General features: G+C 45.4%; 1 protein-coding gene across 5 annotated transcripts in view; it reads right to left on the bottom strand.

Moving 5' to 3' along the window:
* Positions 1-11,799, bottom strand: part of ATG5 (autophagy related 5) — a 187,276-nt gene extending 175,477 nt beyond the window's left edge. The window contains exons 1-2 of one of the 5 annotated variants that reach the window (XM_059700820.1): positions 11,499-11,799; positions 367-532 (exon numbers count right to left, since the gene is read on the bottom strand). In XM_059700820.1, coding sequence (XP_059556803.1) covers positions 367-474 — 108 coding nt within the window. In that variant the 5' untranslated portion in view covers positions 475-532; positions 11,499-11,799. Of the gene's footprint in view, positions 1-366; positions 533-11,162; positions 11,187-11,498 lie in introns of those variants that run through there. The other 4 variants (XM_059700821.1, XM_059700818.1, XM_059700819.1 and 1 more) reach the window with 4 other exon arrangements.
* Positions 11,800-12,318: the final 519 nt, after the last annotated feature.

Genomic DNA, 12,318 nt, shown 5'->3' with positions numbered 1-12,318 from the left:
GCTTGGAACCACCTCAAGACGAAAGAATCAAATCTGAATGTATTATTTTCAAAACAGCTTCCTGTTAAAAGAAAAACAGCACATAACTTCTGATTCCATCATCAATATATACATATGTGCATAAGAAAAACAAAGTCAAGAAAGTCCCATAACAACATGTCAACAGTGTTTTTCCCCTCTGGGTGGTAAGAATAGAAGCAATTTTAATTTCATTTGTTTTGCTGATCTGTGTTTTCTAATTTTCCATAATAAAAGCATGTACTAATTACATATAAAATGTTAAACAATAGCCTCCACGTTTTTAGAGTTTTATTTATAGAAATGAACAAAGTTAGATATCCCATTTGCCACCATCAACATACTTACATAATATGGTTCTGCCTCCCGTTCAGTTATCTCATCCTGATATAGGGTGAAGCAAGTTGGAATTCGACCAAACCACACATCTCGAAGCACATCTTTGTCATCTGTCATTCTTCCAGTGATTAAAGCAGTACATATAGGCTAAATTCTTTTTTCAACCAAAGCTAAACTGAAAATAAAATGAGGAGCATTAATCAGATCCTTGCAAGGATGAATGACCTGCTCTGAAACAAAATAAGATTTTAGGAAAAAATGAATGCCCAAATCAGTGCAACAAATTCAAAATGCAGAGCTATTACTTATGTAAAGGGATCACAGATGTAAACAATTCAAAATTACAACATAGGCTAACTAATGAGCCACAGCCAAAGTTAAACTATAGATACATCATTTTCAAGCCTTATCTAAAGTGAACTCTTCAATGATGTCCTAAGGTCCTTAGAGTGCAACACCAAAATATCCCACAATTATCCCTGCTATATATATATTTAAATACATATTTTTATTGATTTCAGAGAGGAAGAGGGAGGGAGAGAGAGATAGAAACATAAATGATGGGAGAATCACTGATCAGCTGCCTCCTGCATATCCCACACTGGGGATTGAGTCCAAAACCTGGGCATGTGTCCTGACCGGGAATCGAACCATCACCTCCTACTTAATAGGTTGACACTCAACCTCTGAGCCACAATGGCCAGGCCCTGCCCCATATTTAAACCTCTCCCACTCCAGATACTAACAATATTTGATTTTACCAGGATTTCCCATCTTATTTACTACTAGAGGCCGGTACATGAATTAATGCACATTGAAAGGAAATTAATTAGAAAATATTTTAATATCGCTATTTGCCCTTTCTCTATAATAAAAGCATCAATCAAATTCACCATCGGCAATGACAGATGGAAACACACGTGTGCAACTGGCACCAGAGAGAGCTTTATATGTATTGTGCATGCCCGAGTCAACTGAGTCTTTTATAGATATAGAATAAACTTGCTTAATTAGACTTGTTTTCTGATTTAGCTAAACTTTTTTCAGGCCAGTGAAGTACCCCAACTTCTCTTTCAGGTAATTGTCAGCAACACAGCAATAAATATCAACATGTAGCAGATTATTATTGTAGATCACGCAGGGAGTACAAAGGGTAAAATATTTAACTGCAGCAGTGTTTAATTATATTCTGCACAGTGAGAAAATCTGAAGTTGTTTTCAAGGTCCACCCCACCATTTCTTACTTCTTTTCAGTCGGGTCAAATTTCTAAGCTTTTTAAATCTCTGTTTTCCGGCTAAGGAAAAGGCAAAAGGATTCCACTGAGTTTCCTATCTACAGACTCCAGGACTTCTGTGAGAATCAAATGAGATGAGGCACGGGAAAACACTTCACAGACGTTTGGTTAAAGTGTGAAATGTTTCCATCTGGGTCTAAAGCAAGTCATGTTCCTGGGCTGAAGAAACTGCAAGGAGGCTAGTCGTCGCTAGGGAGAGGAAGGCGGTTGTTGCTACGTGACGTCATTACCCGGTGCCCATAGCCACCGTTTCTGGGCTGGGCTGTGGGCCACATTTTGCACCATGGGGTCTCAGCAGCATTGGCTGTGATTTGGTGGGCTGTCGCTCAGAGGTGGTTGTGGGGCCTGTGTCCCACTTGGGGGAAGCTGAGTGTTGCTTTGTGGGAGCCAGGTCCACGGTGCCATTTCTCTGTGTGTGTCACGGCAGGTCCTGTGTTGAGCGTCTGCCCCCTAGTGGCCAATGCGCATCATAGCGACTGGTTGGACACTTAGCATATTAGCCTTTTATATGCTATATCGATTATAAATAGATACTTCATTTTAAACCCTCTAGCAAAACGGGCCCCTTAAAATCTTGCTGTTCTGTTCTACCATCCTCCTGACTAGTATGCTCCTCTCTCATCTGTTCAAATCCTACCTACTCGGCAAACCTACCTCACAATCCTGACCCAATCAGACAGTAAAAGTTCTACTCTAAACACAGAATATTCCTTATGCCACAAATAAAACACTAAATCTGCAATCTGAAATATTCTGAATATGACAGGACATGGCTTTTGACCTCTGTAATATCCAATTGTCTTCCAGCACTAATCCCATCTAATAATAGACAAACATGGTAATTAACCATACCTCCGACATGCTTCCCATTCGCTAATCAGGGCGATATACAAATTAACTGCCAACCAAGATGGCGGCCGGCAGCCAGGCAGCTGAAGCGAACAGGAGGCACGCTTGCTCCAGTGATGGAGGAAGCCAAGGTTCCCCGCCTGCCGCTGCCGGCCTCTGAGCTGCAACTCTAAGAAACAATGTTGCAATTATAGAAGCTAAACAAACCCCAGAAACCTGCTTTCAGCCAGCCGGGCCTCAGAGCTGGAGCTGCAACAGTGTTTCAATTATAGAAGCCAAACAAACCCAGATACCTGCTTTCAGCAGCCGAGGTCTCAGAGTTGGAGCCGAGCCTCAGAGCTGGAGCCGAGCCTCAGAGCTAAAGCCGGCTCTCAGTTCCAGTGACAGCCATGGAGGTAAATAAATCCCAAAATAAAATAAAAAAAAGAAAACAAGGAGAAGTTGGGCGCTTCAGTCACCGGTCAGCCTGAAAATGGCCCTCAGCCCCTCACCCAGACTGGCCAGGCACCCCAGTGGGGAGGGACCCCCACCCTGAAGGCGGTGTGACCAGCTGCAAACAGCCATCATCCCCTCATCCAGGCTGGCCAGACACCCAAGCGGGACCCCCACCCTGATCCAGGACACCCTTCAGGGAAAACCAGCCGGCCCCCACCCATGCACCAGGCCTCTATCCTATATAGTAAAAGGGTAATATGCAAACTGACCCTAACAGCAGAATGACTGGGAATGACTGGTCACTATGACACACACTGACCACCAGGGGGCAGACGCTCAATGCAGGAGCTGCCCTCTGGTGGTCAGGGCGCTCTCACATGGGAGGAGCTCTGCTCAGCCACAAGCCAGGCTGATGGCTGCCAGTACAGCGGTGGTGGTGGGAGCCTCTCCTGCCTCCTCAGCAGCGCTAAGGATGTCCGACTGCAGTTTAGGCCTGCTCCCCAGTGGCAAATGGACATCCCCCAAGGGCTGCCGAGCTGCCAGAGGGATGTCTGACTGCCATCTTAGGCCCAATCCCCCAGGGAGCGGGCCTAAGCAAGCAGGTGGTCATCCCCTGAGGGGTCCCAGACTGTGAGAGGGCACAGGCAGGGCTGAGGGAGTCCCCTCCCCCCCGAGTGCACAAATTTTTGTGCAACAGGCCTCTAGTCTATATAATAAAAGTCTAAGCGACCACTATGACTATGATGCACACTGACCACCAGGGGGCAGATGCTCAATGCAGGCACTGCCTCCTGGTGGTCAGTGGGCTCCCACAAGGGGAGTGCCGTTCAGCCAGAAACCAAGCTCATGGCTGGTGAGCACAGTGCCGGTGGCAGGAGCCTCTCCCACCTTCGCAACAGTGCTAAAGAGCAGCAAACCGAGCAGTAAAGAGCAGCAAGCAGGCAGTCGTTAAAGAGCGAGGGGTCCTGGACTGTGAGAGGGCACAGGCAGGGTGAGGGAACCACCCCTCCCCCCAGTGCACAAATTTCATGCACCAGGCCTCTGGTATTTTATAACTAGATAACACGACAATACATTGAGTAAATGTTGAAATAAATACTGTTGGTAGCTAACTACGGATATTCAATAGCCTTTTACATAAGTTGTGTGTGTATCTATTTCCCATCTTTCATAAGCTAGCTAATTAATAATTTATCATACTGTATCCTGCAGAAACATTTTAAATAATCGTATTAGTTTAGCCAAACATCAGCTATTACCACTGAATTATTCAAGCTTTTCTCTCTTCTCTCCCACTGACCAATGTCAAGTATATAAGATTGTCATAAATTAGTCAAAGAGAAAAATTCAAGTAGCGTTCTAAATTTGTATCACTATACTTAAGTACACCTTGGAGGTCAATTACATGTGATGTCATCTACAGGTAAATAAACTGAAAGAGATAAAAAAATCTGCCCAACTAGAGCACTAATTAACACTCCAACCATAAGAATTCTGGTCACCTGAACTGAGAACAGTGCTCATTCCAGCATACCCATGTTTTAACTTTCATTAAGATATTAGAGGCCCGGTGCACTAATTCGTGCATGGGTGGGGTCCCTCAGCCTAGCTGGCGATTGGGGCCAATCGGGACCATGGAAGGTTGGTAGAGGGGGGAAAGGCCGCAAGAGGTTGGCCAGCCAGGGGGAGAGTCTGCGGGAAGTTGGCCTGGGAGAGGGACTGCAGGAGGTTGGCTGGCTGGGGTAGGTTGGTTGGGAGTGCATTGATCACCAGGGGGCAGCTCCTGCAATGAGCGTCTGCCACCTGGTGGTCAGTGCACATCACAGCAACTGGTCGACTGGTTGTTCAGTTGTTAGGTCATTTGGTTGCTTAGGCTATGTATACATATACTAGAGGCCCAGTGCACAAAATTTGGGCACAGGGGGCGGGGCTCCCTCACCCCGGCCTGCACCCTCGCCAATCTGGGACCTCTCGGGGGCTGTCCAACTGACTCTCTCAATCCGGGACCACTGGCTCCTAACTGCTCACTTGTCTGACTGCCTGATCACCCCTAACCACCTCTGCCTGCCTGATCACCATTAACTGCTCCCCTACTGGCCTGATCACCCCTAACTGCTCCCCTGCTAGCCTGATCGCCTCTGCCTCATTCTGCACCCGGGACCCAGGATTCCCACCTCCAGCTGGTCACAGGCACCCAGTACCCAGGCTTCCCTCCCTCTGGTTGGCTGCAGGCACCCAGAACCCGGGCTGGCCACAGCCACAGGGCACCATAGGTGGGTGGCTTTGCCCAGGCCGCAGCCGCAGGAGGCAGCTGATCGATGTTTCCCTCGCATCAATGTTTCTCTCTATCCCTCTCCCTTCTTCTCTGTGAAATCAATAAAATATATTTAAAACAAAACAAAAACAAAAACAAAAAACCTAGCTCCAGCACTTACTATGATACCTCAAGTAACTTCTCTCAGTTTTCTCATCTGTAAAATGAGAATAACATCATTTACCACATAAAATATATAAAAATTAAATTAATACATGTTCTTAGAACTATGCCTATAACACTATAAAGTATCTATCATGATTTACAGAACAAGACCATGTCTCAAAAAATGTTTAAAAGTCCTAAAGACTTCAAGAACTAAGAACCAAAAGCATTATATGTTTTATGTCATTCTTTATTTCAGACTGTTCTTTTTTCATAGTTACTATATCTTTTTCATACTGTTGAGCGTTTTTAACATCATTACTCTGAACTCTGTTTCAGGTAAGTTTCTTATCTCTGCCTCATTTATCTCTTCTTCTGGAGAATTCGCTAGTTCTTTCATTTGGGGATTTTTCTTTGTTTCCTCATTTTAGTTGTCTTGGTTTTTGAGTCCTAATGAACTGGCTTCATATTCCACATTTTGAACCCCCACATCATAGTGCCTCTCAGGAGTTCAGTTTTGTTTATCGCTATCTATCCTATATAATAAAGGGCTAATATGCAAATGGCCATCATGCCATAACGGCTCAGACACTCAACACTGGGAAGAGAGGAATGGTGCTCGTATTGTGTAGGGGTGGTTTCAAGAACATGAGGGTAAGGTGGAAAGGGAGCTCCGAGCTGAAGTGAAGGCAGTGCCAGCAGCCAGGGGAAGGAAGGCCCATTCTTGCACGAATCTTCGTGCATCAGACCTCTAGTCCTATCTAATAAAAGGCTAATATGCAAATCGACCAAATGGCAAAACAACTGGTTGCTTTGACACTCACTGACCACCAGGGGTCAGATGCTCAATGCAGGAGCTGCCACGTGGTGGTCAGTGCACTCCCACAGGGGGTGCGCCACTCAGCCAGAAGCCGGGCTCATGGCTGGCGAGCACAGCGGCAGTGGAGGGATATTTTCCTGCCTCCACAGCAGCACTAGGCATGTCCGACTGCCAGCTTAGACCCACTGGAAGCAGGCCTACCCCAGCAGTTGGACATCCCCTGAGGGCTCCCAGACTGCAAGAGGGCGCAGGCCAGGCTGAGGGCTCCTCCCCAAAGTGCACAAATTTCGTGCAATGGACCTCTAGTAAGCTTATAATAAAGATTTTTTCATCTCTGCTTTCTAACGTCATATTCTTTCCATCACACCATACTGATTGCCAGTGTGCTTCCAACTCCTAAATGTCATTATAATGAAATGTTACTTTCAGAAAGGAGAGGAGGGAATAAATAAAATATTAATATATTCTTTAGTGTTCAGAGAAGAATTTTAAAAGTTATGGAAATTGAAGAATGGGTAGAATATGGACAGGCAAAGAGAAGTTACTTATGGCAAACTAGCATAGACAAAGGCAGGGAATGAGCAGAAGCAGTACATGTGCAAACATTTTAGGAAAAGTCAATATCACACATAGATCCTGGGCAAATCACTTTACTTCACTAAGCCTCAATTTCCTTACCTATATAAAGTCCACCAAGCTATTCTGAAAAAAAAAAAAAAAAAAAATCTATAGTGTTTGACATGGTATTGGGCACATAGTTAAGTGCTGAGAAATAAATTATTATTCTTTTAACATCATATCTGTAAATGTAAACTGAGACTAGATCATGAGGCATACCAAATAGAATATTGAGTTCTCAAATTTCATCCAATAAGGCTCGAGAACCTATAAAGTTTTGTAATAAAATAAAAACAACTGGTAGCAGTGCACAAAAGGAAATCCTAAGTCAGAGAGAATATAGCCAGGAAGCAATCTCAGCAACTAGGACATATAATAATGATTGCCTGACCTAGGCTGGTAGCAATGCAATGAGAGAGAGATATGAGGTCTTTCCAAGGAAGAATGAATAGAAGTTGGTGAAAATCTGGCTGAGGAACAAAGAACAGGACAGAGAAGATTTAAATGCTGACAGCAGGCAATAGAGCATCAGTTCTCAACCTGTGAGTCGCGACCCCTTTGGCAGTCGAACAACCCTTTCACAGGGGTCGCCTAAGACCATCCTGCATATCAGATATTTACATTACGATTCATAACAGTAGCAACATTACAGTTATGAAGTAGCAACAAAAATAATTTTATGGTTGGGTCACAACATGAGAAACTGTATTTAAAGGGCCAGAAGGTTGAGAACCACTGCAATAGAGTAAGGTAGGTAGTTAAGGGGTTCTGAAATCAGACTGACATGGGTTTAAACCTTGACTTCCACCTATAAGCTGTGTGTCCTTAGACAACAAATCTGACATCTCTGAACCTCATATGTGTAAACTGAAGATACTTCTAATGTCAGAGGGCTCTTGGGTGTTTAGCACCTAGTTACCACTCAATAAATGAAAAAGTGTTCAATATATGTTTTCTTTGTGCTTCCATGGTCCCTCTTACTTGAGCTTCCTTTCCCTCCTCTTTTGCCAAACTCTTAATCTTTTTTAAGAGTCAGCTAAGCAACCTTCAATTTAATTACTTCTACAATAGCATGTTATAACCATTCACTGCAGATAAGTTCATCTTATCTGTTTCTTGCCTCTCCCCATACCGAACTGAGAGTTCCTTGACAGCAGAAACTGGATACCTTTGTACCCACAATATTAGCATAATTAGCACATAGCAGGCTCTGGAATTTTTGTTGAACAACTGGCAAATATACATAAATATATAAAACTAGAGGCTCAGTGCACGAAATTTGTACACTCAGGGGGGGATCCCTCAGCCTGGCCTGCACCCTCTCGCAGTCCGGGAGCCCTCGGGGGATGTTCAACTGATGGCTTAGGCCCGCTCCCCTGTGGGCCCCCCTTGGAGGACGTTCAATTGATGGCTTAGGCCCAGTCCCTTAGCGCTGCTGCAGTGGCGGGAGAGGCTCCCGCCACCGCTGCTGCGCTCCCCAGCAGTGAGTCTGGCTTCTGGCCGAGCAGCACTCCCCCTGTGGGAGGGTACTGACCACCAGGAGGCAGCTCCTGTGTTGAGGGTCTGCCCCCTGGTGAACAGTGTGTGCCATAGCGACCAGTCATTCCGCAGTTCAGTAAATTTGCAATTAGCCTTTTATTATATAGGATAAGTCCAAAAGTTATACTAGTTATTAAAAAAACTTTTCCACCTAAATGCTTTCCCAAACCAATACAATCACACTTTAATCAATTTTCATTATTTTAGAAAAATACTTTTCCTTCTCATATATACTACACTATCATCATCATATATCCAATTTCAAGGCAATGTTTTAGAAGCACAGAAATCCCAACCTATGAGGCAGTATACTAGAAATGAGCTTCTGAAGGGCAGGCACTACTTCTTGATAGCTGTGTTCTCTAGATCTAATTCAGAGCTTGGAACAGAGCAGGTGCCCAACCAACAACATTTCACAAATAGCTTAGTGAATATGGCAAAAATATAATGAACAATTAACAGTCCCTTTCACACTACAAACCAAGAAAGGCTAACCAATTACCCGAAGCTATTTTGCTGATAAAATCCCCAACTACCTAGAAATTACTTAAAATATCAAATGCCTACTTGCAGTAAATTTGTAAACATCTAAAAATAATAATCTATGCTGGTTGATCTCTCTTTAAATTAATGAACACTACCCTAAAAAGTGGGCCCTAAGTACTGACCAGGGTTCCTCCACTTCCCTGTCCATTTATTCTCCCACTGTCCTACATAACCATTTCATATCTCTGCTCTCCTCAAATTTTCACATCTCCTTCCTCACTCTTTCTCAGCTAAGGACCTGGCTTCTAATTTCTTCTACCTTTTATCTAAAGACCATGGGTTCTTTTTTTTAAATTATTTTTTATTGTTTAAAGTATTATATATGTCTCCTTTTTTCTCCCATTGACTCCCTCCAGCCCACCCCAGCCCCCTTCCCCCCCCCCAGGTCTTAAGCACCTTATTGTCTGTGTCCAAGGGTTATGTATATATGCATACAAGGTCTTTGGTTGATAACCTCCCACCCACATACCCCCTTCCCTCAAGATCAGCGGTTCTCAACCTTCCTAATGCCGTGACCCTTTAATACAGTTCCTCATGTGTGGTGACCCCAATTTAATTGTTACAAATTGAACATAATTAAAGCATAGTGATTAATCACAAAAACAATATGTAATTATATATGTGTTTTCCGATGGTCTTAGACGACCCCTGTGAAAGGGTCGCGACCCACAGGTTGAGAACCACTGCTCAAGATGAAGGGTTCTCAACAAGGATTTTAATGAGTAGCCCCACCCTTCCCTGGGAGTTAGAAAAACCTCACCTACCTCCGAATGTTGAAGGCTCCAGGGCTCAGTCCTTGAACCATGCCTTTGGAGGATTCTCATGGCTTTAAATATCACTTATACAGTAACAATTCTCACATTTATATTCTGAACTCCAGTTTCATATATACTACTGCGTATTGACATTTCATTTGAAAATTTAACATGTTGCGAAACTGAGTGATTTCAGATCTTCCTCCCTGCTCTCCCTATTACTCTGTGGTCTTCCCAAAATTACTAAATGCTAATTGCTCTATTCTTTAGTGATCAGGCTCTAAACTTTGGAGTCATCCTTGACCCCTCTTCACATCTGAAGACTCTAGCTTAGACCCAAGTAAAAAGATCTGCCCTTTCTCACCACCTCCACTATTACCACGGATCCAAGTCACCGTGACCTTTAACCTGGGAAAATGCAACAGCCAATAGGTCTCATTTCTGCCCTTGCTGCATGCAGACAACATAGCAATCAGAAAGATCCTTTTAAACACAAGTCAGATCAGTTTATTCTCATCCAAAGTAAAAAACTAAAGTTCTTACAAAGTCCTACAAGGCCAGACACCACTTGGCCCCATTCTGCCCCGATTACTTGCTTCTCTTCCCCCGTGCTCACTCAGCTCCAGCCAAACTGGCTGCCTCGGGGACTCTGTGGTTGCTCTGACTGATGGCTCTTTCTGCTACTTCCATATGGCACCCTTCTTCATCACTTTTAGGTCTCTGCTCAAATATCATCTCCTCTAAGGCCACCACTGCAATTTCCTATGCACACCACCGGCATTCCCCTTCACTGCTTTATTTTTCTCTCTCTGGCACTTGTGACTACATGCTATATGTTTTAATTAACTTTTATACTGTCTTCCCTCCTCCCACCAAGGTGAACTTCATGATGGCAGGGATTTTTATTGTCTCGTCCATTGTTCTGTTTTGTTTACTTTTTGCTCATTTGTTAAATTCATAAAGCTAACCTACACTCGAAGTGCACACATTATCCTCAAAACTTATATCCATATAATACTATCCTGTTAATTTCCCCCCAATTTCACCAGCTCATATCTGAGGATCAAAGCACATGTTTAAATCTAGTACAAAATTCTAAAATTCCCCTCAACTACTCCACTCCACCCAACATCTTTACTTTCAAATTCAAAATTCAACCAACAATGGATTTCCTATGGAAATCACAAATAATTCGGTTCAGATCAAAGTACCCACGGTCCCCAAAACTCTGAGACTTAACAAGTGAATTCTCAAGGGTCTCGGAAGCGCAGGGCTGTATGATGGTGCCTGGATTCTGATTCTTGACGAAGACCTGCTGTGCCCCCACCCCCACCCCCAATAAAGATCTAGAACCAATCCAGTTTCCCCAGCTTCCTCAAGTTCTTGAGGGATGATTTGGAAATAATCCAAAGTATAAATGAAAGTTCGTGAGAATACTTTGCCAACAGGAAATGGCTTTAACAGTAAGTATTATTAAAATGAGTGTCGAATGAATGCCTTTGAGAAAATAAGTTGGAGGAAATACCCACCGAATTCAGACAGAATTGAACTGCCTGTGAAATGGCTGGTTTAAACAACTGTTCCACGAAAAACGCAGGTTTTAAACGAAAACTCTAGAGCCTGGGCTTCCTAGCCCAGCCAGGAAGACAGACGCATTCCCCGAGAGAGCGCACAGGCACCCTCGGGCCGGCCCCGCCTCCCCGCGAGCGGCCACCTCCACCCGCCGCCGCCGTCCGACGGAGCGCTCCGCTAGCCCGCCATTCGCCCCTCCTTCTACCACACCTACCTGGCACCTCCCCACCCTCCTCCTGCGGGCATTTCTTCATTTGGGGGGCGGGGGACACACACACAGACAAACACCCTACCAGAAGCGCCGGCTCCTCCTCCGGCTCTCCGCACCGGCGAAGCAGATCCGTTCTCGTTCCCGGCCCCGGCCCCGGCCCGCCGGCGGCGCAGGGTACTTGACACACGGTCCCGCAAAGACGCGGGAGCCCGGAGTCCCCAGAGGCCGCGCAGCCGCAGAAAGTACCGGCGAGGTGGTCGGAGCCGAGCCCTGCTGCACTTCCGCCCTCCGCGATCCAGCAAAGACAACCGGCGGCGCCGTGGAGCCCTGGAAGCCCACCCCGAGTCCAGTTACCCAGGGCGCCCGGAGATGACGTCACGGGACCCCACGTGGCCCGCACTCCGCTCTCCGCCCTCCGAGTTCAACCCAGCCCAGCCCTGAGCGGAGACTGGAGCCGTGCTTGAGCATGCGCAGACGGAGCGAGCGCAGGCGGGTAGGGTCAAGCCTCTGGCAAGTCCATAGCTTCTACCTTGGAATAGACTAGAGCAGCGGTTCTCAACCTGTGGGTCGCGACCCCTTTGGCGGTCAACCGACCCTTTCACAGGGGTCGCCTAAGACCATCCTGCATATCAGATATTTACATTACGATTCATAACAGTAGCAACATTGCAGTTATGAAGTAGCAACGAAAATAATTTTATGGTTGGGTCACAACATGAGGAACTGTATTTAAAGGGCCAGAAGGCTGAGAACCACTGGACTAGAGCCTCGTGCCTCTCACATCGTCATCTCTCTTGGGGAGGTTAACGTGACAATTCTGTAAGAGCAGAGAGTTTTAAAAATACTGAGGCACTGCCTCGCTGAAGCTTGCTGTCAGCCTCCCTCTCCTGCCTTCGCAGGAT

The sequence above is a fragment of the Myotis daubentonii genome, chromosome 6, assembly GCF_963259705.1.
Source record: "Myotis daubentonii chromosome 6, mMyoDau2.1, whole genome shotgun sequence".
NCBI lineage: Eukaryota > Metazoa > Chordata > Mammalia > Chiroptera > Vespertilionidae > Myotis > Myotis daubentonii.
The sequence above is the reverse complement of the archived record's forward strand: the minus strand, read 5'-3'. Positions and strand labels throughout refer to the sequence as shown.